The 24,843-nt window shown below is 42.3% G+C and overlaps 1 protein-coding gene across 1 annotated transcript in view; it reads right to left on the bottom strand.

Moving 5' to 3' along the window:
* Positions 1-434: 434 nt before the first annotated feature.
* The window catches only part of LOC124795921 (probable cytochrome P450 305a1), a 59,045-nt gene continuing 34,636 nt past the window's right edge, over positions 435-24,843 (bottom strand). The window contains exon 3 of the mRNA XM_047260002.1: positions 435-622. Within this exon, the coding sequence (XP_047115958.1) occupies positions 435-622 (188 nt within the window). The remainder of the gene's footprint in view (positions 623-24,843) is intronic.

A 24,843-nucleotide genomic window follows, 5' to 3' on the forward strand; every position in this document is an offset into this window, starting at 1 on the left:
CGCGAATGCGGGCGGGAAGTTTTGCCGCATCCTCCCTACAGCCCGGACGTGAGTCCAGCAGACTTCGGCTTGTTACCGAAATTGAAAAAACCTATCAAATGTCACTTGTATAATAGTAAACAAAGAGGTCAAGCTTGGTACTGATGGTAGATAACAGAAAACTGAGATGACATACGAGTATGAGAATAATATTTTTAAATTAAATAACTGTACAGATAATGCAAAATATACAATAAAGAAATTCTAGAGAACTGAAAAGCGACACAATTTTTTTAAAAATTAATATTGTAAATGGTCAGTGCTGTACAGCTAATGGTAAACTTCAAGTCATTTTCGAAATTAAGATTGATGGGTTACATATGTCACAAAATTACGAATTCTAGATGTCGAGTCTCACCAATTTTCTCCTTTACGTGTAACGGTATAATGTTTATCTAAATACCTGTCTTTGTCCTCGAGTGTTGGAAATCTGTCAGTCCAACTGCTTCTTTTATCTCATTGTGAACTCGTCCCTGGACATCGGGATGCCGTAACATCATAAGAAATGCAAATCGAAGAGCGTTGCTTATTTCTTCCAAGCCAGCAACAATCATGTCGTATAACACCATGAGAAGCTGATCCTCTGGAAAACAAAGAACAATACAGCAAACTGGTCGCGAAGAGCTTATCTAACTAAAATTCCCAAGAAAAGTCTTGCAGCATCGGTGTACCTGTGAAAATATTTGGGATTAAATTCAAGAGGGGCAGGGAATGAAAGAACAAGCTTTATGAAAATAACACAAATAAAAACCAATTAGTAACAAAAGTAAAGGCAATCCCTTGGAAATTGCACATATACGAAATCAAAATCTGCATCAGGATAGCATTCAATAGCATGTTGCTGTTCACCACACATTACATGGTTTGATCCACTGTGGCTCACTGTCCACGATAGTTAAGCCGAAGCCTGTTTCAATTTTCGATGGCGGCCTCCCGAGTAAGATTCCCACGACTATGCACTGATAGTTTCAACTTGTTCCAAACATGCTTTGTCGGATTCATGTCAGCAAATACCGTAGAACAGGTGCGGCCAAGGTATCAGCTTGCAGGCAATGCCCGGGCCCGAGTGCCAAAGCGCTCAGCCTCGCGTCACTGTCTCCCCCCCCTCGACGCGGCGCCGTGCAGGAGGATGAGAAACAGTGGAAGCAATAACCGCGTCCCTTTGAAATGGTAGTACACTCGTACTGCATATGAATTGGTATTATGATTCACATTTCTCGACAACACAGATTACAAACAAAACAAGTTTTCAGTGTGAATTAATTATTTTTGGCTCTCTGAAGACATAATTTAATTTTTATTATTATTATTTTCACACAAATATATCGATCGAAATGTTGCAGCATTCTTGCAATCTCATTATGAAGACTCGGAAAATCTACCAGAGAAAAGCAATGTAGACGTCCTGGACCTAGTTTTAACGTAAGAAGATCTGTAATTAAGACTAGAATTACCTTGCAGGTCAGTCAGTTATTTCCGAGAAGGACCGAGAAAGCCGAGTGACAAGCTGGGCAGCACACGACCCTCACAAGAGGCACGCTTGAAGTTTGGCATGCCGCGGACCAGGATCTGTACTTCAGCGAGCATGGATCCTAAGCTAATTTATATTGGCTGACCTTCGTTGTTCATACTGAATCTGTGGCACAGAGAGCAGACTTAGTGTGAGCAAAAGCTGAATACGTGACATGTTCTCGGATGCGAATATTTTCTCGGTTGCCGGAAGGTTCCAACACTTGTTGCGGGGCTCGAGGTGACTATTACCTTTGAATTACACTGAAGAGCCAAATAAACTGGTACACCTGCCTAATATCGTGTAGGGCCCCCGCAAGAGCGTAGATGTGCCACAACACGACATTGCATGGACTCGGTTAATGTCTGAAGCAGTGCTGGAGGGAACTGACACTATGAATCCTGCAGGGCAGTCAATAAATCCATAAGACTACGAGGGAGTTGAGATCTGTCCTGAACTGCACGTAGCAAGGTATCCCAGACATGGTCAATGTTCATGTCTGGGGAGTCTTTTGGCCAGATGAAGTGTTTAAACTCAGAAGAGCGTTGCTAGAGCCACTCTGTAACAGTTCTGGACGTGTGGGGTGTCGCATTCTCCTGCTGGAATTGCCCAAGTCCGTCAGAATGAACAATGGACATGAAGGATGCAGGCGCCCAGACAGAATGTTTACGTACGTGTCACCTGTCAGAGTCGTATCTAGAAGTATCAAGTGTCCCGTATCGCTCCAACTGCACACGCCCCACTCCATTACAGAGTCTCCATTACCTTGAATAGTTACCTACTGACATGCACCGTTCATGTATTCATCAAGTTGTCTCTATACCCGTACACGTCCATCCGCTCGATAGAATATGAAACGAGACTCGTCCGACCAGGCAACATGTTTTCCCAGTCTTTAACAATTCAGTGTCGGTGTTGACGGGCGCAGGCGATGCGTAAAGCTTTGTGTCGTGCAGTCATAAAGGGTACACGAGTGGGCCTTTGGCTCCGCAAGCCCATATCGATGATGTTTCATTAAATGTTTCACACTCTGACACTTATAGATGGTTCTTCACTGATATCTACAGCACGTAGAAGGGTTCTCTTCAGTAGTCGTTGGTCTCGTTCTTGCAGGATATTTTTCCGGCCGCAGCCATGTTGGAAATTTGATGTTTTACCGGATTCCTGATATTCACGGTACACTCGTGAAATGGTCGCACGGGAAAATTCCTTCTTGATCGCTACCTCGGAGATGTTATGTCTCATCATTCGTGCGCCGACTGTAACACATCGTTCAAAGTCACTTAAATATTGATAACCTGCTATTGTAGCAGCAGTAACCAATCTAGCAACTGCGTCAGACACTTGTCTCATATAGGCGTTGCCGACTGCTGCGTCGTTATTCTGCCGGTTTACAAACCTCTGTATTTGAATACGCATGCCTCTACCACTTTCTTTGGCACTACAGTGTATAGCGCTCTGTCATGACGGACGTTCATAGTCCTTTGTCTATGGACGAGCTACAACATTGCAAAAGAATATAACCGTATTTGCACTATCTACGTAACTCCTTTTCTCATTCACCGTTCGCTAGCTGCATCCACATGATCGCTAAAGGTTTCGGTTGTAGTACTGTTTAAGACTGGATATTTGCCCGATATCTGATGGTAGATTTCTCTATTATAGTAGTGGCCAGTGTTAAACCTAACTTAGGATTGCAGTTGTTTTGCGAGGGGCTGGTTGAGCCGTCATGAAAGTCTCATGAAATGTTCAAATGTGTGTGAAATCTTATGGGACTTAACTGCTAAGGTCATCAGTCACTAAGCTTACACACTACTTAACCTAAATTATGGACAAACACACCCATGCCCGAGGGAGGACTCGAACCTCCGCAGGGACCAGCCGCACAGTCCATGACTGAAGCGCCCTAGACCGCTCGGCTAATCCCGTGCGGCGTGGAAGTCTCCCTCGGCCAGATGTAATAAGGGTGTGTAAACCCATGAGGTGCTGTTGGTTGGTATTTATATGGTGGCTCATCTTAATTTTGAGACTAAGTAGATAAAGCATTATCTAGCCAACATTTGGTTGTATGGAACTCTAGGCCCTAAGGTCATTTCATGATCGATATCTAACGAAGTTTTCGAAAAAGTAATTATTAAAATCTGTTATTGGCATTTTGGTGCCGTGTCACATTGAGTGGTGGAGCTCAGCATTATGTAATGTGACAAATTACTCCTGAAATCAGCTGATTCTGCAATTAATGACAACCCACTTAAAAATTCTTTAAAAATTGTTGTTATTGTGTCTGCTTTGGTAATTCATCAGTGATAACTCGTTGTAAGTCAGTGCTGAGATTGCCGAAGTACTGTTTAAACTGTCTTAAGGAGAATTCAATTAAAAGTTATTATTTCATTTTGCTGCTGTGTTGTATTACGCAGTTTAGTTTTACGGTGACTACGTGTTATTATGTGAGCTGGTAAGTCACTGCTGAGGTTGCTGACGCAGTGTTTACCCTGCTTTAAGGAAAAGTTTATAAGAATTATTTTGTCATTTTGCTGCCATGTTGTATTTCATAGTTTAGCTAAACGGTGACTGCTCATTAGTATTTAAGCTAATATGTCACTGCTGATGTTGAAGTGTTGTTCAATTTGCACTTAAAGAAATTTTCTTGAAAGCTGTTATTGTAATTTTGTGGCTATAATCATCAATTGTTTTTATTCTTTTAGATTTTATTAATTTCTTGGGGCTAAAATGGTTCAAATGGCTCTGAGCACTATGGGACTTAACTGCTGAAGTCATCAGTCCCCTAGAACTTATCACTACTTAAACCTAACTAGCCTAAGGACATCACACACATCCATGCCCGAGGCAGGATTCGAACCTGCGACCGTAGTGGTCGCGCGGTTCCAGACTGTAGCGCCTAGAACTGCTCAGCCACTCCGGCCGGCCTTGGGGCTAAAAAAAAAAAAAAAAATGGTTCAGATAGCTCTGAGCACTATGGGACTTAACTGCTGAGGTCATCTGTCCCCTAGAACTTAGAACTACTTAAACCTAACTAGCCTAAGGACATCACACACATCCATGCCCGAGGCAGGATTCGAACCTGCGACCGTAGCGGTCTCGCGGTTCCAGACTGTAGCGCCTAGGAACCGCACGGCCACTTCGGCCGGCCCTTGGGGCTAAAGTCTTAATTTGTAAGCACAAGGCAATTATCAATAAACGCTGATATTCGTGTTGAATATGATTATTTCTTGCAGCCACCACTTCCCAGAGAAACCCACCCCCATATCAGCATTACACGGTCCCGTCGCGTTATTGTGACACCACCAAAGTTCGACGTCAGCGTGCAATAACCCCTCACAGACGGCAGGTGGGAGCACTAGCAGCGAAGGGTATGTAAGGAATGTCGGGGAACACGGAAAACAGTGCAGTTCTTGTAATGCGGAAATGGAGTGATTTAGTTGACGTCAAAAAGAGCATGATCATTGGCTTTAGGCCTAAGGGTGGAAGTGTTTACGAAGCGGCTAATTTGTAAGTGGTTCGTATGCTGCCGTGGTTAAAGAGCACTGTCCCTGGGAAAATGGCGCTATCCAAAGCTACAGCCGAAGCAACTGTGGTGCACACGGGCCATAGGTTACAGGGGTGGACTACAGCTGTAAAGGTGTATGCGAGTGAACAGACGTGCAGATGTTGAGCGTCTACCCACCCAGATGAACCAAGAAGCTACCAGTAGTGCCTCCTCAAAGACCGTTCAGTGCACACTGCTGTGTATTGGCCTCCACAGTAGGTACCCGGCTTATGAATCCGTGCTGACTACTCTTCATCAACAACGAATACAGGAAACAGCACTAGACGTCCACTAAGTGGCGACAGGTTGACTTTTCGGATGAATCACCTTTTCTGCTCCATCAGACTGATGGTCTCTTGCGTGGGCGGCGTGAAACTTCTGAAAGCAAACACCCCACAACAAGGAGGGAGCTTTATCATCTGGGGAATGTTTTCATGGCATTCCCCGGGTTATCTCGACTTTCTGGAAACAACGATGGATGAACACAAGTACGCATCTCGCCTTGGGGAATTTGTCCACTCTACATGCAGTTTGTTTTTCCTTCTCACTATGACATCTATCAACAGGACAATGTAACATGCCACGCAGCTCGCAGTGCACATTTGTGGTCCGTAAAGATGCAAGATGATTTTATCGTACTCTTCTGGCCACCAAACATCCCTAATATAATTCCAGCCGAGAATCTGTGGGAGCACCTCGAACGGGCTGTTTGTACCATGGATAATGAACCGAAAATTCTAGCGCAGCTGGCCACGGCATTGGAGTCTGCATGGCTCCACACCTCTGTCAGTACCTCCAAGAATTCCCTTCCTGCATGGCTCCCGTTGCGAAAGGTGGTCGTTGAGGCTTTTGACAAGTGGTCACATTAATGTGACTGGACAGTGTATCCGTAGCATTACCTGCATCAATGATGTCAACACCACTTAAATTAAACACTGGCTTTTATAAGTGACAAACATCAGCGTAACAAAACAAGTAATTATTTCACAAATGTCATGTGTAACACTATAAATGCAATCGAATAGAATGATAATCGTCCTGTGTGCAGGAGAGTCAGTTAGGTCAGAGTGCCTGTTCGCATTAACATTCTCTCACGCGTCCGCCCTTTTCGCAGTTGGCAGTACGACGTAACCAGGCCACAAGACGGATTTTATAAAAAATTAAAGGTGACCAGACGTGGTATTGTGAGTCTGACCTAGAAACTAAGCAACGACTCAACCACTAGAATACTACTTTACCACCACAACTGAAAAAAGCAAAATAGGTCAGAGGCACTGTGGAAACAATGTTGGTTTGTTCCCGGTGTTTTTCATGACAACATCCTTGCATAAAATTTGCCTAGCATGTACGATGTAGCCGGCCGCTGTGACCTAGCTGTTCTAGGCGCTTCAGATCGTAACCGCACTGCTGCTACGGTCGCAGGTTCGAATCCTGCCTCGGGCATGGATGTGTGTGATGTCCTTAGGTTGGTTAGGTCTAAGTAGTTCTAATTCTAGGGGACTGATGACCTCAGATGTTAAGTCCTATAGTGCTTAGAGCCATTTGAACTATTCGAATGTACGATGTAGGGTCACGGCAATGTCTCGCAAACAGCTGCAATTAGAAAAGTGCTGCAGTCAGCGAAAGACGACCTTAATTTGAGAGTGCCCAGTGTATTCGAAGTGCCACGCGAATGTGGTGAAATGTACTTAGGGTACACAATCCACATAGTGCTCGAACACTGCACTGAACATGTACTGATTTGACAAAAGTCATAGGATACATCCTGATATCGTGTCGGAACTCCTTCTGCTCAGCTTAGTGCAGGAACTCGTCGTGGTATGGAGTTAACAAGTCGTTGGAAGAGCCCTGGAGAAATATTGCATCATGCAGCCTCAATAGCCGTCTATAATTGCGAAAGTGTTGCTGGTGTAGGATTTTGTGCACAAACTCATCTTCGCTAACGTCCCATAAATGATCGATGGGATTCATGTCAGGCAATTTGGGTTGACAAACCATTCGCTCAGATTGTCCAGAATGGTCTTCAAACCAGTCGCCAACAGTGGTGTCCTGGTGACATGGCGTATTGTCATATACAAAAATTCCGTCGTTGTCTGGAAATGTGACGTCCGTGAATGTCAATGATCCACATAAACACAGCCCACACCATTATGAAGCCACCACCAACTTGAACAATGTCTTGTTGACGACTTGGGTCAGGCTTTGTGGGGTCTGCACCACACTCGAACCGTACCATCAGCTCTCGCCAACTAAAATTCCCTAACTATTTCTGTAATGGAATGGCTTATGCAGCTAACTCCAACTACCATTCCGTGATGAAAGCCTGTTAATACCCATCGTGCGGCCATAATCAAATCAGAAACCTTTTCACATGGATCACCTGAATACAGATGAGGGCTCCTACAGTGGACTGCCCTTTTACACCTTGTGCAGACTATATTACCGCCATCTGTATGTGTGCATATCGCTATCCCATGACTTTTCCACCTCACTGTAACCGACACATTAAGTTCTTGTCTGTAAAGTTCACACAGCGGGCCGTAACCTTACGAAGACGCGTAAGATCAGTTCTGAAGACACTAAATTCGTGTCTCATGCTTCGTCTTCATGGGGTTCTACAGCCAAATAATCACTACAATTTCACACGTCCACCAGCACATTTACTGGGGACGGGGATTTAATCTCCGTGGAGCCTGGCGACGGGTTCTGGACACAGGGTAGTTGAGCGAGAACAACGGCTCTGGAGAGGTGGTGAACAAGTGCAGGCTTGGACAGGAAGCAGAAGTTCAACTGACACAGAGGTAAAATACTGAATCACTTCTACTCTATTAGATGAGTGTGAATAGGTGGAAAATACAGGGAAATTTTGGCGAAGAGAAGGATGTAGTAATAGAGAACTGGAGAACATAGTTTTCGATTGGAGACTGGTGAGGAACACTCTACAACGTAATGAGCCAGAACATTATGACCACTGTTCAATGCGAGGTTTAATTTCACCTGGTGGCGTTACGGGAACGTGACGCTACGAGGAGTGTATACCGTATTTTACGGACTACGAGAAGCACTTATTTTCGAAAAATTACCTCCAAAATTCAGGAGCGTCTTGCAGTCAAAATTAATATAAGATGTCCATTGTTTGGTTTAAAATTCTTACCAATCTTATAAATGGCCAAATATTCGATGCCGTGGGAAACCTGTCTCTATCTGGCAGCATTGTATTCAATTAGGCAGCAGGAGTGCACCCATGCGATGAACCTAAGTTGCGGCGATTCACAAGCTTGTTAGCACTGTCTCCCTGGCGCCTCGCCGTCACAAACGCAGAACACTGTCTAGCTTATGACGCGTCATTGCAGTCTACGGTGCCAGTGAACTTGAGAATTGAAAGTAATTTGTGTTGTTGGTAACAGTACAATATTTTTGTTAGTGGCTAGTTTCGCAACCGAAAAAAATAAAAGGTATTCGTATGAAGTGGGCCATCAATTGAAAGGAATAGCATATGTAGAAGAACATGAAAACAGAGCAGCTAAGCGACATTTCGGCTCTCCATCAACAGGAAAAACCATTAGCGATTGGCGGGCTAGTAAAGAAGAACTGAAGAAAAGAGGAAGACTAAATGTGCAAACACATGACTGAATGCAAAATGACGAGAACTAGAAGATGACGTATTGAAATGGATTCAAAGAGACTGTCAAAATGGCAGTGGAGTACAAAAATGATTTAGATACACACTCGTATGCTAGCGCCACAGTGGAACTTCAGGCTTTAAGGGTGGAGTTGGTTGGTGATACAGGTTTATGAAGCGTCGTGAACTTAGCATGCGAACCAAAGCCAAAATATCTCAGAAAATGCCACAAGAGTATGAAGAGAAAATATTGTATTTCTATCGCTTTATTATTCAACATCGAAAGAAAACCAGTATGGAAATAAGCCAGAAAGCGAATATGGACGAAATTTCTCTGACATTTGATGTGCTGAGTAACAGAACTGTTGCCATGAAAGGTGCTAACACTGTAACTATAAAAACAAGTAGACATGAAAAAATGCGCTACGCTGTTGTTGTACTGACGGTACTAAACTTAATCCAATGATCATTTTCAAGTGCAAAACAATGCCAAAATCTTCTGAAACATCGCCAGGTGTTGTTCATGTCCATGAAAAGAGTTGGATGGACGAGATTAGTATGGAATCATGGATTAATAAAGTGTGGGAGAGAAGGAAAGGTGCTTTAAGAATGGTTCTCTTCTTGTGCCAGATCAGTTTAGCCGTCATTTGCAAAATTCTGTGGAAGAGAAATTGATACAAAGAAGTACAGAGGTTGCTGTTATTCGGGGAGGACTTGCTTCACGATTTCAGCCTCTTGATACCTCGACAAAAAAAAAAGTTTAAATCGTATGTCAGATAGAAATGGAACAATTGGATGCTGAACGACACTCAACACGAATTCAAGCTGAAGGGACCTTTAAAAAGACTTGTAATCAAACAAGTGTGTCAGTGGATGAAATAGTCGTGATCTTTAGTGAGAGAAGACATTATTGTTAAATCTCTCAAGAAGTGCGGCTTCTCGATGGCATTGAAGACTATATTATACACGAAAAGGACAATGATGACGACGAAGAGAAAGAAAAAGAAGAAGAAGAAGAAGAAGAAAAAGAAGAAGAAGAGGAAAGTTCACATTACGATTTTCAGGGATTTTAAAGGTTAGTTGGGTTTTATAAACTATGAATGTTTTTAGTCTATCTTTGCAATCTAATAATAAAAATTGTAAAAATATTTTTAAAAAATTGGTTAAATATTAAGTTGTGTCTTATAGTCCGCAAAATATGGTATGTGTACCCAGAACAGAAACTATTGGGAAATCATTCTAGTGCCGACACAGGCCGCAAATAGGAAAACCATTGATATAAGCGACTTTGACAAAGGGCAGATTGTTATGAGTCTGAATCTCGGACCGAGCATCTTGGAAAAGGCATAGCTGCTCAGCTGCATTTCGGGCTCCTGTCATCATCAATTATGGAAAGTGATTGAAGGACGGTGAAACAACGAGTAGGCGACGAGGCATTCGTAGAGTACGGCTCATAACAGAACGCTGTGATATGAGGCCTAAGTCGTACGTTTTCCTACGCGTGGAAATTTATCGCAGCACGCTGCAGAATACGGCTGTATCTTTCATTTTCCGAAACAGGTCGCGGAACGCTGCGTGAAATGTTTTCCTAGGTACGGGCGGTGCGTGTCAAAAGATAATAAATTAAAGTGATGTTCTTTTACAATTTGACACGCATGCATGATAGAGTGATACGAGAACTACCTCTGACATCATCTTTTTTTAATTCAATGGAAATGTTGTGCCACTGAAATAGAGATTTTTAAGAAAAGTTGGTTTTTCACACTACTATATATTTATTACGCCACATCTCCTAAACTATGTGTTTTACAGTAACATAAATTTGTAATTGCCTTTAGTAACATATGTCGATAACGTGTACAAGCTTTCTGGTCAATAAACTAGTTAGTAACACTCAGCGGCGCTGGATTAGCTGAGCGGTCTCAGGCGCTGCAGTTATGGACTGTCCGGCAGGTCCTGGCGGTGGTTCGAGTCCTCCCTCGGGCATGTGTGTGTGTGTGTGTGTGTGTGTGTGTGTGTGTGTGTGTGTGTGTGTGTGTGTGTGTGTTTGTCCTTAGGATAATTTAGGTTAAGTACTGTGTAAGCTTAGTGACTGATGACCTTAGCAGTTAAGTCCCATAAGACTTCACAAACATTTGAACTAGTTAGTAACAGTTAAGTTATAAATTGATATCTTACGTATAATGCGGAATTTTTAGCAAAGCACCATCCGATATGTAGTAAGTGACAAATTATTTCCCTTTACATTATGTGTGTGTGTGTGTTCAAAAAATGGTTCAAATGGCTCTGAGCATTATGGGACTTAACTTCTAAGGTCATCAGTCCCCTAGAACTTAGAACTACTTAAACCTACCTAACCTAAGGACATCATACACATCCATGCCCGAGGCAGGATTCGAACCTGCGACCGTAGCGGACGCGCGGTTCCAGACTGTAGCACCTTTAACCGCTAGGTCACCACGGCCGGCTTGTGTGTATGTGTGTGCTTGTGTGGGAGGGGGGGGGGGAGGAGATGAAAGAGAGAAAAAGTTTCAGAAAGGTTTTAATTTACTGTTACTATTAGTTGGAGATCGGTGGGTGCTACACTTTCTCCAAGATGAGAGCAGTATTGTGTGGTTCAATGGCGCGACGCGATTTCTATCATTCTACGAGGAACATTGTGCTAGGCGCAGGGCAGTGCGGCGCTACAGTAGTAGCAGAGGCAGCAAGGGCCGAACGTGCAGCGCACGCACGATCTAAAAAGCTGTAAATCTGGCACTCAAAAAACTACATGGAATTTAGGGAAGACGCGAAAGACTGTATGATATTTGGAACGGCACTGTAGAAACGCAAAGCAGTCAGACAAATGTTCTTCCATCGTGAAGAAGGAGCGTATAACATTTTATTAACAAAACATTTGCTCGACTACGCGGAGGAATGCCACGTCCCACTGCCTTATAACGCAGAATTATCAGTACTTAATGAAATGCCTAAGCACAGCATGATACCCTTTGTAGATGTACGTGATTACACCAAAGCAGAGGGGTAAAATGTGAGGTGCGGATCCACTATTTACTTCAACGAGTACGTTCATAGTACTGATCACAATGACAACATCCAACTCGTCATAACAATGATTAAAGACTCAGAACAAATATATTTATAAATCTAATTACTTGTTTCATTCATTTTTCTTACGATTTGTGCCCAAATGCACTCGTTTTCCGTTTGGTGTCTCAACTCGGCATCAGGAATGTTCCACAAAATATGCTATTCAGATACCAACTCGAAAGCTGCTCATCCTCTGAGGCAGAGAAGCGGTCTGCCAACATTTCTGATGAATGTTTCAATAGTTATATCGGAACAATTAGCTTCTCCGATGGTGCCTGTGTGCACAAAACGAATACTGCAGGTGCCATCTAGTAGTTGGATCCCGCTCTGTCCTACTTACCCCCTCCACCAACCAAGCAAATCACTGCGACGTGTGGCACAACTCCTCCAGAAGCACGCAAGCATTTTTCGTAGGTGGAGACTACAGCGGCACTGCGTTGTACGCACTCTAGGAAAACGATCAGGCATGTTGCTTTGTGCGAGTGGGGAGCGCGGTCTCGCTTCCCGCTCTGTAAAGATATGCGGCAGTCTGTGGCAGATCTGACGACAGGGCCATATGGTGGTACAGATAAAAGTGCTTCGGTGGTCACTGTTCAGTGCACGACGATTACAATGGACACAGGATCATCGAGACTGGCCGGTGGATCAATGAAAACGTGTTGGCTGGTCAGGTGAATCACGTTTCTTCTTCCAATAGATGTGTGGTCGTATCCGGACAAGCCATCATCCGGGTGGACGGCTGCTCGGAACATGCACCACAGCGCGGATGCAGGTCGACGGGGAGCAGCTCGTATTTTGCCATGCGAGACATTCACCTGAAATTTCATGGGACCTGTCGCACTAATCGATGGCACAATGACAGCTTTGGATTGTGTGAACATTATTGCGGGCCTCTGGCATCCTTTCATGCTTGATGACTTCCTCAAGTCGATGGCACCTTCTTCCACGATGGCTGTCCGTAAAACGAGGCCAAGACTGTGTGACAGTGTGAAGCTACCAGCCGACAGCTCCGCACCCACCACCCACCACCCCGTAATTTACGGCAAGTGTGTGACCTGTACGTACCAAATACCTCCGGAAATCTTACCAAAGATTTTTAGAAGACATGCCACGCAAATCGCTGTTCTATTGCAATCCAAATATGAACCAACAAGTCACTAAACAAAAGGTCCTAAGTTTTAGCTTTTCATTGAAAGATCTCAGTACTGGGACGTTCTTATACGAGGCGAAATACTGATTTTTCTAACGCGGAAACCAGTAAAGGTTATTTTGTCCTTTTTGAAATGTGTTTTCGTCACTGTAGCTAGTCAATATTCTCAGTTCCCTTAAGAGTTTTCATACATTTCATTGTCAACCTTCTGGTGTGCTGAAAATTTCCCAGCGTTTCTCCGACTCACCGAACTGAAAAAGGTCTATTTGGAGTTTGTTATTTGCATTTCTCGAATTTTTGCATTCTTTGGATGTCTCAAACGCTAAGTGACGATTTGGAGTCGCTTATTATTCGCGCGCAATCTTTGGTCAGAGTAGTTTTGTCACTGGAAGATGTGTTGGTTTTGTCATCGCTGCTTGGCAGCGAGAAGCGCGGGAGTTCCATCGTTTGAGTAGTAGCCAGACAGACGCCGAGCAGAGGACTCGTGGCAATGTAGATGTAAAGTGAAGTGCATCTATGTTTAAGTAAAATGATTTGTATTTGAATATTGTGAGATGGAGGAGAAATATTTGATTAGCGATTTAGAATGAAAAGACTATGAAGAGGAATGAGGGTAATATTGGCAGTACTTTTGCAAGTAGTTAGATTCATTGTTGAATGAGATATCCATATCAGGGACGTTTAGATATTTCATTAAAGATTGAGTAATTTTCACTTAAGGTATCTTTCGTGTTTATTAATAATTTGTCTAACATTTGTAAGAGTAAGAGTTTGATACAATATTGCCTATTGTCAATGTTAATGAGTGTTGTAACATAAATTTCGCGCAAGTAATAATGTATCAGATAGTTTAAAAACAGTTTGTTGAAAGAACATTTCATCTAAGACCTTTGTCCACATCCTCTCATTTTTATTTAAGGGAATGTCTCACGCAGTGACGTGTATAAAATAATTTATTTATTGTCTGGAGCATTGCACTAAGCTCTCAGCGACTGTTAGAGATTTGCAGCCGGAGCACAGAGAGCAGCAAGCGCCGCGTTTCCAAGCAATTACATTATGAGGTAAGATATTTTCACTTCACGATCAGTTTGCTACGAAAATTATCAACGCACAGGGACCATTTCATGAACAGCATTATTAGACAGATCACTAACGCACACGGACACTTTGTTTAATTAAAGAGATGAATAGTAATATTCGGAATTTAATCAGTTTGCAGCTTTTTTATAAATATTATAAAACACGGTCAAATTCATGCTATATTCTCGCAGGCAGATATATTTGCTTTCTCTCGCAGATGGAAATGCACAGTCACTCAACGGTAAACAACAGACAAGTTACAACCAATCAACCAAGCCAGTACGAAATCTGAAAGTAAATAAAAACAATTACATTAAAGGAAACTTTCAGAACGAATTTCAGATATTTGAGACTGAAGTAGTCGAAACACGTAAGTCTAGTAGGTTGACGGCCTTTGTCTCACGTGGCTCTGAAAGTGAACTTAGGCTGGCAAACCTAACATACAACGTATGAGGTTGGAGATGGGGAAACAATCATAGGACAACAGTTGCTTGTAACATTAACACACTACCCATTCACATTAATGTTACAAGTAGCTCTCTCTCCCTCTCCCCGCCCCCTCTCAGACCCCCACCCCGATCAAACCAGGGGTCCTGAAACGTCTGTGTCGGATGTTAACGGAACACCTTGTGAACAACGTTCGCTGGTACGCCATCACGTATGAACAACATTTCTATTCGTTGCTACGGTGACACAGTCTCCAGCAAGGTAAGCAATATTTTAATGAGGAAGTCCATATACTGCACCCCAATTAATCTTTGTGGTACCATGTATGGCCCTATTAATCTGTCGCCAAGTACGCTTGCACATACGTTAATGGAAAATCGGTGTTGATGCATTCATACCTGAATTGCTTGGTGATTTACATCTACCCATACATGCTGGCTATAGAAATTCACAGCACCATATCTTGTGCACCTTGCTTCATAGGTAAATAAAATCTGGATGTGAGCAGTGGATCTGCGGCACGATTCTACAACAGCCATTGGCAAAACCGCCAACTGCCATGATGATCCTGTGGCCTTAGGGCCTGAACGCACTGCGGATGATATGGGTGCAGCAATTGTTCAGGAAGTACTCCCCAGATAAGAGAGTGAGATATGCCTTCTGCTGCTGCTTCTAATCGTCGCATACTGTTCTCAGGAGTTTCTTGCACCGAACATAGCACGCGATCCTCCGTCAGGCGTGTGGACCGTGCGGGACCTTCCACTGTCAGTTTTCCGAGATGCAAGGGTACCTGTGCCCCTCATACGCTGAAAACGTCAGCCGACCAGCTTATCAGAGGGCACTTTATCCTGTGGAAATTTTCAGCGTAGGTGTAAAGTTCTCGTAGCTAAACCATAACAGAATATCATATACGTCACTTCACTTGTCGAGTGGTAGCCTTCCATTGCTAACAATTGGTGGACGAAATAAAATGTAAATGTACTACACCATTTGTACCTAAAAACAGCGCAATAGCATTAAAAACATAAGTGAATCTGGTTTTGGAAGAAGGTGAAACACCATGGCATGTACGATGAGGCTCACAAACACGACAGAAACTAACGTAGCCTTACCGAAATTAGAAACAAAATAGTTGTTATTATTATACAGCGCCATGGAACCACAATTCTTTCCGTCGATCGACCGGAACTATAGGGGCGCGGGCGACAATAATTGTCGTCGCGGCCGAAGTTTCGTTCTGTCATCATTGTTACTCGGATCACATCATTGTTACTCGGATTTCAGTTTTGATTCGAAATTAAAATAATTCTGGATGATAACGTCTTCCTTTATAAAAAAAAAAAAAAGTCGCAGGCTGCAGGGAGAAGGCATGGGGACTCCCATGCACGTCACTGGCCACAACTTGCCGACCGCTGTTCTAAAAGGACTGCGATTATGCCGAAAACAGCTTTATTTTCTACCTTAAAAAGTATAGTATTATAATGTTTTTTGTTTTCCTTGAGTAGGTGAGTTGCAAACTATTTAAATATTTGTTAATGAGACATTACTAGAAACCTCTTGGGATACGAGAAACACTGCACAATAATCTAGAATTGATGACTGGTGTTGTCCGCAGAACGAGGCATGATGCAAAAGTTGGTACCTCAAGATGGCACCACAAGTAAAGACACACCTTGCCAAACGCAGCAACGAATCGGAGGCATCATCGTAGACACGTATCCTGGTTCTTCCTTACGTCGCTGCAGTCTGAAAGCTATTTACACCAACGGAAAAAAAATTGCGACACCAAAAATAATTAATATAGAGTAATGAAATGTCGGAGATACATTTGTCTAGGTAACACTGCAAATGTGAAATGCTGGCACATTGATAACAGGTGTAACTACCAGAATGTTGAATGCAAGCACGCAAACGTGCGTGCATTATGTTGCGCGGATGCTGGATGTTAATATTGTGGGATGGAGTTCCATGCCTGTTGCACTTGATCGGTTAATACAGAGACACTGGAGTTGTCGTCCGATGATGTCCTATATGTGCTCGATTGGAAACAGATGTTACAACAACGGTATGTGGGCGAATGTAATCCTGTTGGGAAACGACTCCTAGAACGCGTTCAAACGGTTCAAATGGCTCTGAGCACTATGGGACTCAACTGCTGTGGTCATCAGTCCCCTAGAACTTAGAACTACTTAAACCTAACTAACCTAAGGACATCACACACATCCATGCCCGAGGCAGGATTCGAGCCTGCGACTGTAGCAGTCGCACAGTTCCGGACTGCGCGCCTAGAACCGCGAGACCACCGCGGCCGGCAGAACGCATTCCATGAATGGCAGTACAACAGGTCGAATCAACAGATTGACGTACAGATTTGTAGTCAGGGTGTGTGGGATAACCAGGAGAGTGCTTCTGCTGTCACACTAAAACATCAGACCATAACTCCAGGTGTGTATACAGTGTGTCTTGCACGCAGACAGGTTGGTTGAACACCCTCAGCTGGCCGCCTCCTAACCAACACGCAGGCATCACTGGCGTGGAGGTAGAACCAGTTTTCATCAAAAAACACAAGAGACCTCCATTCTGCCCGCCAGTGAGCTCTCGCTAGAGGCCACTGAAGTGGGAAATGGGGGCGGTTTGGGGTCAGCGGAATGCACGAAACAGGGCGTCTGGCTCGGAGCTATCCTTGAAGTAACTGATTTGCAACAGTTCGTTGGGTCACTGTGGAGCCAGTTGCTGCTCAGATTGCTGCTGCAGACGCAGTGCGATGCGCCAGAGCCACAGGCAAACCCAATGGTCTTCCCTCTCGGTGGTGGCACATAACTATTCGGAGCCCGATCTTCTCGTGACCACCCCTGGCGGCAATCATGTACAGTGGCTACATTCCCGCCAAGTCCTTCTGCAATATCGCGGAAGGAACATCTAGTTTCTTGTAGCCCTATTACACGACCTCGTTAAATTCAGTGAGTGTTGATAACGGCATCTTTGTTGCCTTGAAGACGTTTTCAACTAACAGCAACTCACAAAGTTCAGTCTCAAAAGTAACTAACGCTCACGACTGTTATAGCGCGTATTAAAAGCAAACCTGATTTGCATCCTCTTAGCGGCGGAACTAACGCCACTCTTATGCGACTGGTGAGAAATTTGAATAGACGACACTTTTCAGTTATAGAAAAACGCTTATCAATTTTCGGTTATGTCTGACATCTTCTTCTTGGTGTTGCGACTTTTTTTTCCGTCAATGTACGTCCGAGAGCAGTGCCACTCTGACCGTTGTCTATGTAATCAGTGATGAAATGTAATCATCGCTTACGACGACATTGTTCTCGTAACACAGATTTGACCACGTGCGACTAAAACATATATACTGAATATTATGTCATGTCAGAGACAAATAATTGGATTCTGATGTCAAACTATCACTTTGTAATAAAGTGCCAAATGTCCTAAGTGTCAGAGGCAGCATCAGTTTCGTGTCATCTGTGTGAACACTGCTCGTCTTCAAATTTAAGTATTTACCACGTTCAAGTTTTAAGAAATTACTAGTAATTTGTTACCTTGTTGTAGTATTCGATCTATCTCCCCTTGAACTACACTTGTTGCAATACACTACTACGTCTCCAGTCGAAAGACACGGAGAGCTCCAAAATGAAACTGCATTAGGCTCACACCTACGAGTCACTGGATTCTGAGCATGATTTGTTCGTTTGTGGCTCAGGACGACATGTGTTAACGATCACAAAACGAAGAACGCAAGGATCGAGCTATGCCGGCCGGAGTGGCCGAGAGGTACTAGGCACTTCAGTCTGGAACCGCGTGACCGCTACGGTCGCAGGTCCGAATCCTGCCTCGGACATGAGTGTGTGTGTTGTCCTTAGGTTACTTAGGATTACGTAGTTCTAAATTCTAAGGGACTGATGACCTCAGATGTTAAGTCCCATAGTGCTCAGAGCCATTTGAACCATTTTATCGAGGTGTGATCAACATCTGAGCACGCATGGAGCAAACTCGTCTCAGGCTAATGTGAGGAAGTTGGTCAGTGTATCATGTTATAGCTCCTTACTTTCCTTTCCTCTCTTTCTTTCACCGAATCACTCCACTGTTGTTCAGTCAATAACGCATTATAAACGCAGAGAGTTCAGGACCACACATTCACACAGAACTGACACAGAATATCCATAGAAACAGTTTCAAATTGTTTCTCAATTAAATTACAAAATGTACTGATCCTGTACAAAAAAGTAGTCGTTTGCATAAGTAACACTGACGCAACTGTTTTAGATTTTTGGTTTTCTACAAATTTTTAGACCCTCTCTTGAGAACAGCTGAAATATTTACTTTGCTTATGGACAGAAGATCTCTTTTACAGCGCTTTGCGAATAAACGCACCGTACAAAGTACTAACCACCACCTGGAGATACCTCGCTCATTCCGTGTAACGCACCTCTACTTAGCCCTGATAATAGCCTCAATTCAGCGAGAAAGAGTGTCTCCAAGTTTCTCTTCCGTGTAACGCACCTCTACTTAGCCCTGATAATAGCCTCAATTCAGCGAGAAAGAGTGTCTCCAAGTCTCTTCAAATATGTTATATCCAGCTGAAGGCACTCTAGTCCGATTCACCAACGGCGACGGTTCGCGTAGGTCGAGGAGGAGATTAGTACTAACCCTCCCGTCGACAACAAGGTCATTACCGACAGAACACAAGCTTGGATTAAGGAAGGATGGAGGAGGAAAGCGGCAGTGCCCTTTCAAAGGAACAATGCCTTAAGCGATTCAGGGAATCACAGAAAACCTAAATCAGGATTCAAAAGCTGCGACATGAACGTGAACAGAATAGTGATCCGAAAATGAAGAATAAATTTATTTCACGTTTATGATCAGAAATATTGCAGGGCCTCAGACTACCGGTTTCGGTCAGGAAATACCATCTTCAGATCTGCAGCAAAACACAAATACAACTATTGGATGTCTACAACTTAAAATAATAAAATAGCCCATGACGAAAAGAGTTACTGAAATATATGTGAAAATTATGCGCTTTCAATATGACGAGGAATACTTATTTATAAAAAAGAATGTCCTAATGTACTGGAGACGTAGCGGCATGGTCGCACAGGGTAGTCGCGTGGTCTTAGGCGACTTGTCACGGCTCGCACGCCTCCACCCCGCCCCCCCTCCCCCCCCCCTTCCCCCCGTCAGAGGTTCGAGTCCTCCCTCGGGCATGGGTGTGTGTGTGTTGTCCTTAGCATAAGTTAGTTTAAGTTAGATTGAGTAGTGTGTAAGCTTAGGGGCCGATGACCTCAGCAGTTTGGTCCCATAGTGGCATCGTCAAATGTTAAACACAAAATCAGCACCAGCATCGTCATACGTGTATAAAATATGCTATATACTATAGTCTTCTTGGCAGCAGTGGGACTGTTCAAAACAAACTGCCGTGCGGAAGCCACAAAATGTTTGTCTCGCAAGCTCGTCAGATGTCGCTACTGTATGCGTGCACACGTTCTTCAATGATGTAACTATGCGATATAAATAAAAAGAAGAATACAATTAGTAAAGTCTGTAATATGCTTACCAGATGTGAAAGTCATTTTAGTAATAAAATCCAGTAACTTAAGACATGACAAAAGTTAGATTGTTTACAACGATGAAGTTAAGCGAAAATAATTCTGATACGCTCCGGTGGCAAATTATGGATGAAAATATAAAGGCGTAAGTATAATAATATAAAAAGACAAAAACAAAGATCGAAAGAAGTCCAATGAATGAAAACATACTGTAGCAAATAATCAGCGCTCTCTGTTGACGCTACTGACAGAATGCCGCATAGGCGAGGCGTGGTTAGAGGAACGCAACCGCCAGCACGGCCCTCGTACTCTGCGACGCGCCGTTCCAAGAAAAGAATGACAAATCCCAGTACCAGTCCATTAACAGGATTATCTAGTTAGTGAAACATCTTATATAAACCGAGAAGGGAGATGAAAAAACTAGAGTTACACGCTCAACGTGAGAAAAACGAAACGAGTTTGTAAAGCATTCTATACTATGTCGTTTCTCTTGCGTTCAGCTTATACCTCGAGTGTTTTCTTGTCCCTTATCTGTTTATGTAACATGTTTCACTAACTAAATAATCTTGTTAATGGACTGGTACTGGGATTTATCATTCTTTTCTTGGAACGGCTTGTCGCAGGATACGAGGGGCCCTCTGGCGGTTACGTTCCTCTAACCACTTCTGGCTTAGGCGGCATTCTGTCGGTAGCGTCAACAGAGCCCGTTGATTGCACAGGCCAACGAAAATTTTTTTAAAAAGCTTTTTTGCTTTCGTAGCTGATCTTTATAGATTTTTACGAGTTGAATCCAAATCTTGCCTTAGCTTTTTTGTTCCACCCATAGTTTTCGAGCAATATGCTTTTTATTATATAGTATAAAAATCTTATGCTATACGGTAAACGGGGAAATTAATGAAACGCTTTGTTACAACATAAGCATTTACAGCAAGCTACCTAAAACAATGATATGTGTTAATAGAGGTTTCACTTGTCAGTTGGAATTGATTTGTATTTTCTTTCTCTTTTTTCTTTCAAGCTTCTTTTGTAGCTTTTTCTACGATAGGTCGCTTGCTGAACTTCTCGGTGAAGTGACCAACAGTAGTTCCCCATCATGTTGGTATCGTTTTTCCATCACTTTAATGTCCTGGTGAAAACGCTCTCCTTGCTCCTCACTAACATCTCTCATATTGTCCGGGAAGTACTCATGGTGACTGTTCAAAAAAAGAACTTTCAAGCTCATTAAACATCCTGAAGTTTTAAACTTCTTTAACATTGTAGCTACAATAGAAACACATTCTGGGTCTTTTTCATGTCCTAAGAACTTTCTAACGCTTTGCTTGAATGATGCCCATGCTTCTTTCTCATTTAAGGTCATTGTGGATTCAATGTTAACATCAAACATCAATTTTCTAATGTCATATCCGACAAAGACGCCTTCTTTTAGTTTAGCTTCTGAAAGGTGTGGAAACTTTTGGCAGAGATACTTAAAACATGGTCCATATTTAGGCAAAGCCTTTACAAACTGTTTCATTCCTTTATATGTAGAAGTGACAGGAGTACGTTTTTCGAACCTACAAGGTTTTTGCGTAAAAGGTTTAAAGACCCCCTCACAGACCAGTTCTTTCTGCACCAGTGTTGATGCCTAGCCCTACTGTCCCATTCACACAAGAAACATGGAAATTTGGTAAAGCCACCTTGCTGACCAAGGAGCATGCATGTTACTTTTAGATCGCCACATATCATCCAACCATGAGCAGAATAGCCTATTTTATTTAGCACTATTTCTAGGTTTTCATAGCTTTCTTTCATACTTACAGAATGTCTAACAGGTGTAGAAGCATACATATTACCATTGTGTAAAAAAACAGCCTTGAAACTGGTTTTGGGTGAATCAATAAACAGCCTCCAGTCTTCCTTTTTGTATTCAAGACCAAACTCATTCATCAGACCGGGAATGTCTGAGCAGTACACAAAATCACCTTCTTGTTGAAAGAACTTGGAAAACTGCTGCTCTCTCTTTCTATACATGTATATGTGGTTCCAACTGCCAATAAGTTCTTTTATATTAATCTAGAGCCAAGCAATTCAGCTTTTTCTTTCGTTAAGCCCAGATCCCGAACCAAATCGTTAAGCTCGGTCTGAGTAAACAATGTGGGCTTTAGACTTTCTGAATTACAATGGAATTCATCATCTGGTTCATGTAAGTCAGACTGTACACCAGAAAATACTTCTGTTGGAACAGAATTTAAATCATCTGGTGATTCAGGAACTGGCAAGTCTGCACCAGGCCCTACTGGTCGGATGGCAGACGGAAGGTTAGGGTAGATTATTACCTTCTTGTTTTTCGAATTATGACCAGTAATATCAACACTGCAAAAGTAGCAATCATTGGAATTATTTCTTGGCTCCCTCCATATTATAGGAACATCAAATCCAAAGGCTTTTTTTCTCCCTTTTGGACCATTTTGTAAGATCTTCAACACACACATAACATACCTTATGTGGAACCCAAGATTTATCTTGATCACCAAGTTTAGACCCAAAGTATGACAGATAAAACTTTTTCACATAGTCTGTAATGTTTCTTTGGTGTTTTGTAATCACAAATTCACCACAACAGCAAATGTTTTTCAGCAGTGCTAACAACGTCATCTACATTCATTACACCGCCTTTTTAAATTATTTTAACTATATAAAAGCTGTTAAATTATTTAAAAAATCGCTTAACTTAATATATTTAACTGTAAAATGTGAAGATATGGCGGTTAATACTGTTTTCTAAGTATCATATTTGGATTTCCCACCCAAAAAAACATAAGAATAAGGTATTTTCAGCAAAAAAGTTCTTCCATCGTTGGCCTATGTTATTTGCTACAACATGTTTTCATTCAATGGGCTTATTTCACTCTTTGTTTCTGTCACTTTTAAATTATTCTGTGTACTCTGTAAGCTGGTTATTACTTATGCCTTTATATATTCGTCCATAATTTGCCGCTGGAGAGTATCAGAATTATTTTCGCTTATCTATTTCGTTTCTAACAACCTAAATTTTATCGTGTCTTAATTTATTGGATTTCATTACTGTAATGGCTTTTATACCTGACAAGTGAACTACAGACGTTACTAATTGTTTCTTCTTTTTATGGTATATCGTATAATTACAACACTGAAGAATGTGTATATGCATACAGTAGTGACATCTGGTGAGCTTGCGAGACAAACATCTTGTGGCTGCTGCACGGCAGTTTGTTTTTAACAGTAGCACTGCTGACAAGATGACTGTAGCATATACCATATTTTATACATGCATGACGATGCTGGTGCTGATTTTGTGTTTAACATTTGACGATATCACCATGGCTCCAGTACATTACGACATGCTTTTCTATAAAACAGGTATGCCTCGTCATATTTAAAGTGCATAAGTTTCACATGTATTTCAGTAATACTTTTCGTCATGATCTATTTTATTGTTTTAAGCTGTAGACATCCACTAGTTATATTTGTGTTTTGCCGCAAATCTGAAGATCGTCATTGCTGACCGAAACCGGTACTCTGAGGAGCTACAATATTTGTGAACATAGACGTGAAATACATAAATTTACTCTAAAACAGGATGGCCGGATGCGTGTTTGAACCGTCGTCCTGCCGAATACGAGTCTAGTAGGCTAACCACTGCGCTACCCCACTCGGTCCTGCAGGTCGGGGCTTCGACGGAGTTTGATTTATTGCCGGCTCCAAGCGACAGTTGCGGTGCTCGCATACACGTGCTATGCGTTTGAAGAAAGCGTTTATCCTGTATATTATGTCTCTCGCCTGTTTAAATGGAATTTTTTGCTTAACCACTAACACGAGAGTTGATAACTTGCAACAAACAGCTACGAGATTCAATGCAGAGCGTTCAGAACACTGATGAACGCTCATTGGCTGTCGAAGAATGCCAACAAGCCTTAACTCCACCTCCATCTTTCGTGATTCCAGCTGGAAGTGTTGGTTAGATCCCGTAGAGATTCTGAATTCTTCTGGGCCTGCAGAGTTATAGATCTCGTGTGAGGACATTATATATTTACTAACCCAAAATGCTGCTAGACAAAAACTTTTTATTACGCTATTAGTTTTACTGCTGTAAGCTTATTTCGGCTTCATGGCCATTATGAGGCTCAGAAACATATGCAGTTGTTAGTGTTTATATATGTATTCGTTTGTAACTAATAACTGTTTTATGCATATGTTTCGTGGTGCTTTCTTCCTGACACATCGTTAACGCTTTCACTGTCTAATACCTTGTACTACTCCGAATCGTAGGTATAGCGCAGACAAAATTGAAGATGTGTAATGTCTCAGCAGGAATTTGTTGCTGAGCAATTTTCGTTAATAGGTATTTAATATTTTCCGCACGTTTAACAGCTTGATTTGACAACGAAGTGAACGGTTTTATATGGTTACATAATTAGCTTTTTCATCTATGGAGTTTTGCGTGGTTGTAGCAAATTCTTTGCTAATGTTTTATCCATTGTCGTGTTCTGTAGTTTCAGTAAAGTTGTGAATATAATTTTTATGTTTTAAGTCGGTTTCTTCGTTCAAATTTTGTCTAGCTGTTTGTGTCTGTGTATACTGATTTCTATTTCTTCTAAACAGCCCTTTATTGAGCCCTTTGGTGCTATGTGCAAAATTTGCATCGCATTTTCGATTTGGTTTACACTGTGGCTTTCTGTTCCTATGTATTTGAATTCTGTGAATAGGTTTGTGGCACTGTTTATGGTATGATATAGGTATGTAATTTTGAAAATTCTGCCTGTTTGGCTTATGTAGAAT

The sequence above is a fragment of the Schistocerca piceifrons genome, chromosome 4 (genome assembly GCF_021461385.2).
Source record: "Schistocerca piceifrons isolate TAMUIC-IGC-003096 chromosome 4, iqSchPice1.1, whole genome shotgun sequence".
In the NCBI taxonomy this organism is placed as follows: Eukaryota; Metazoa; Arthropoda; class Insecta; order Orthoptera; family Acrididae; genus Schistocerca; species Schistocerca piceifrons.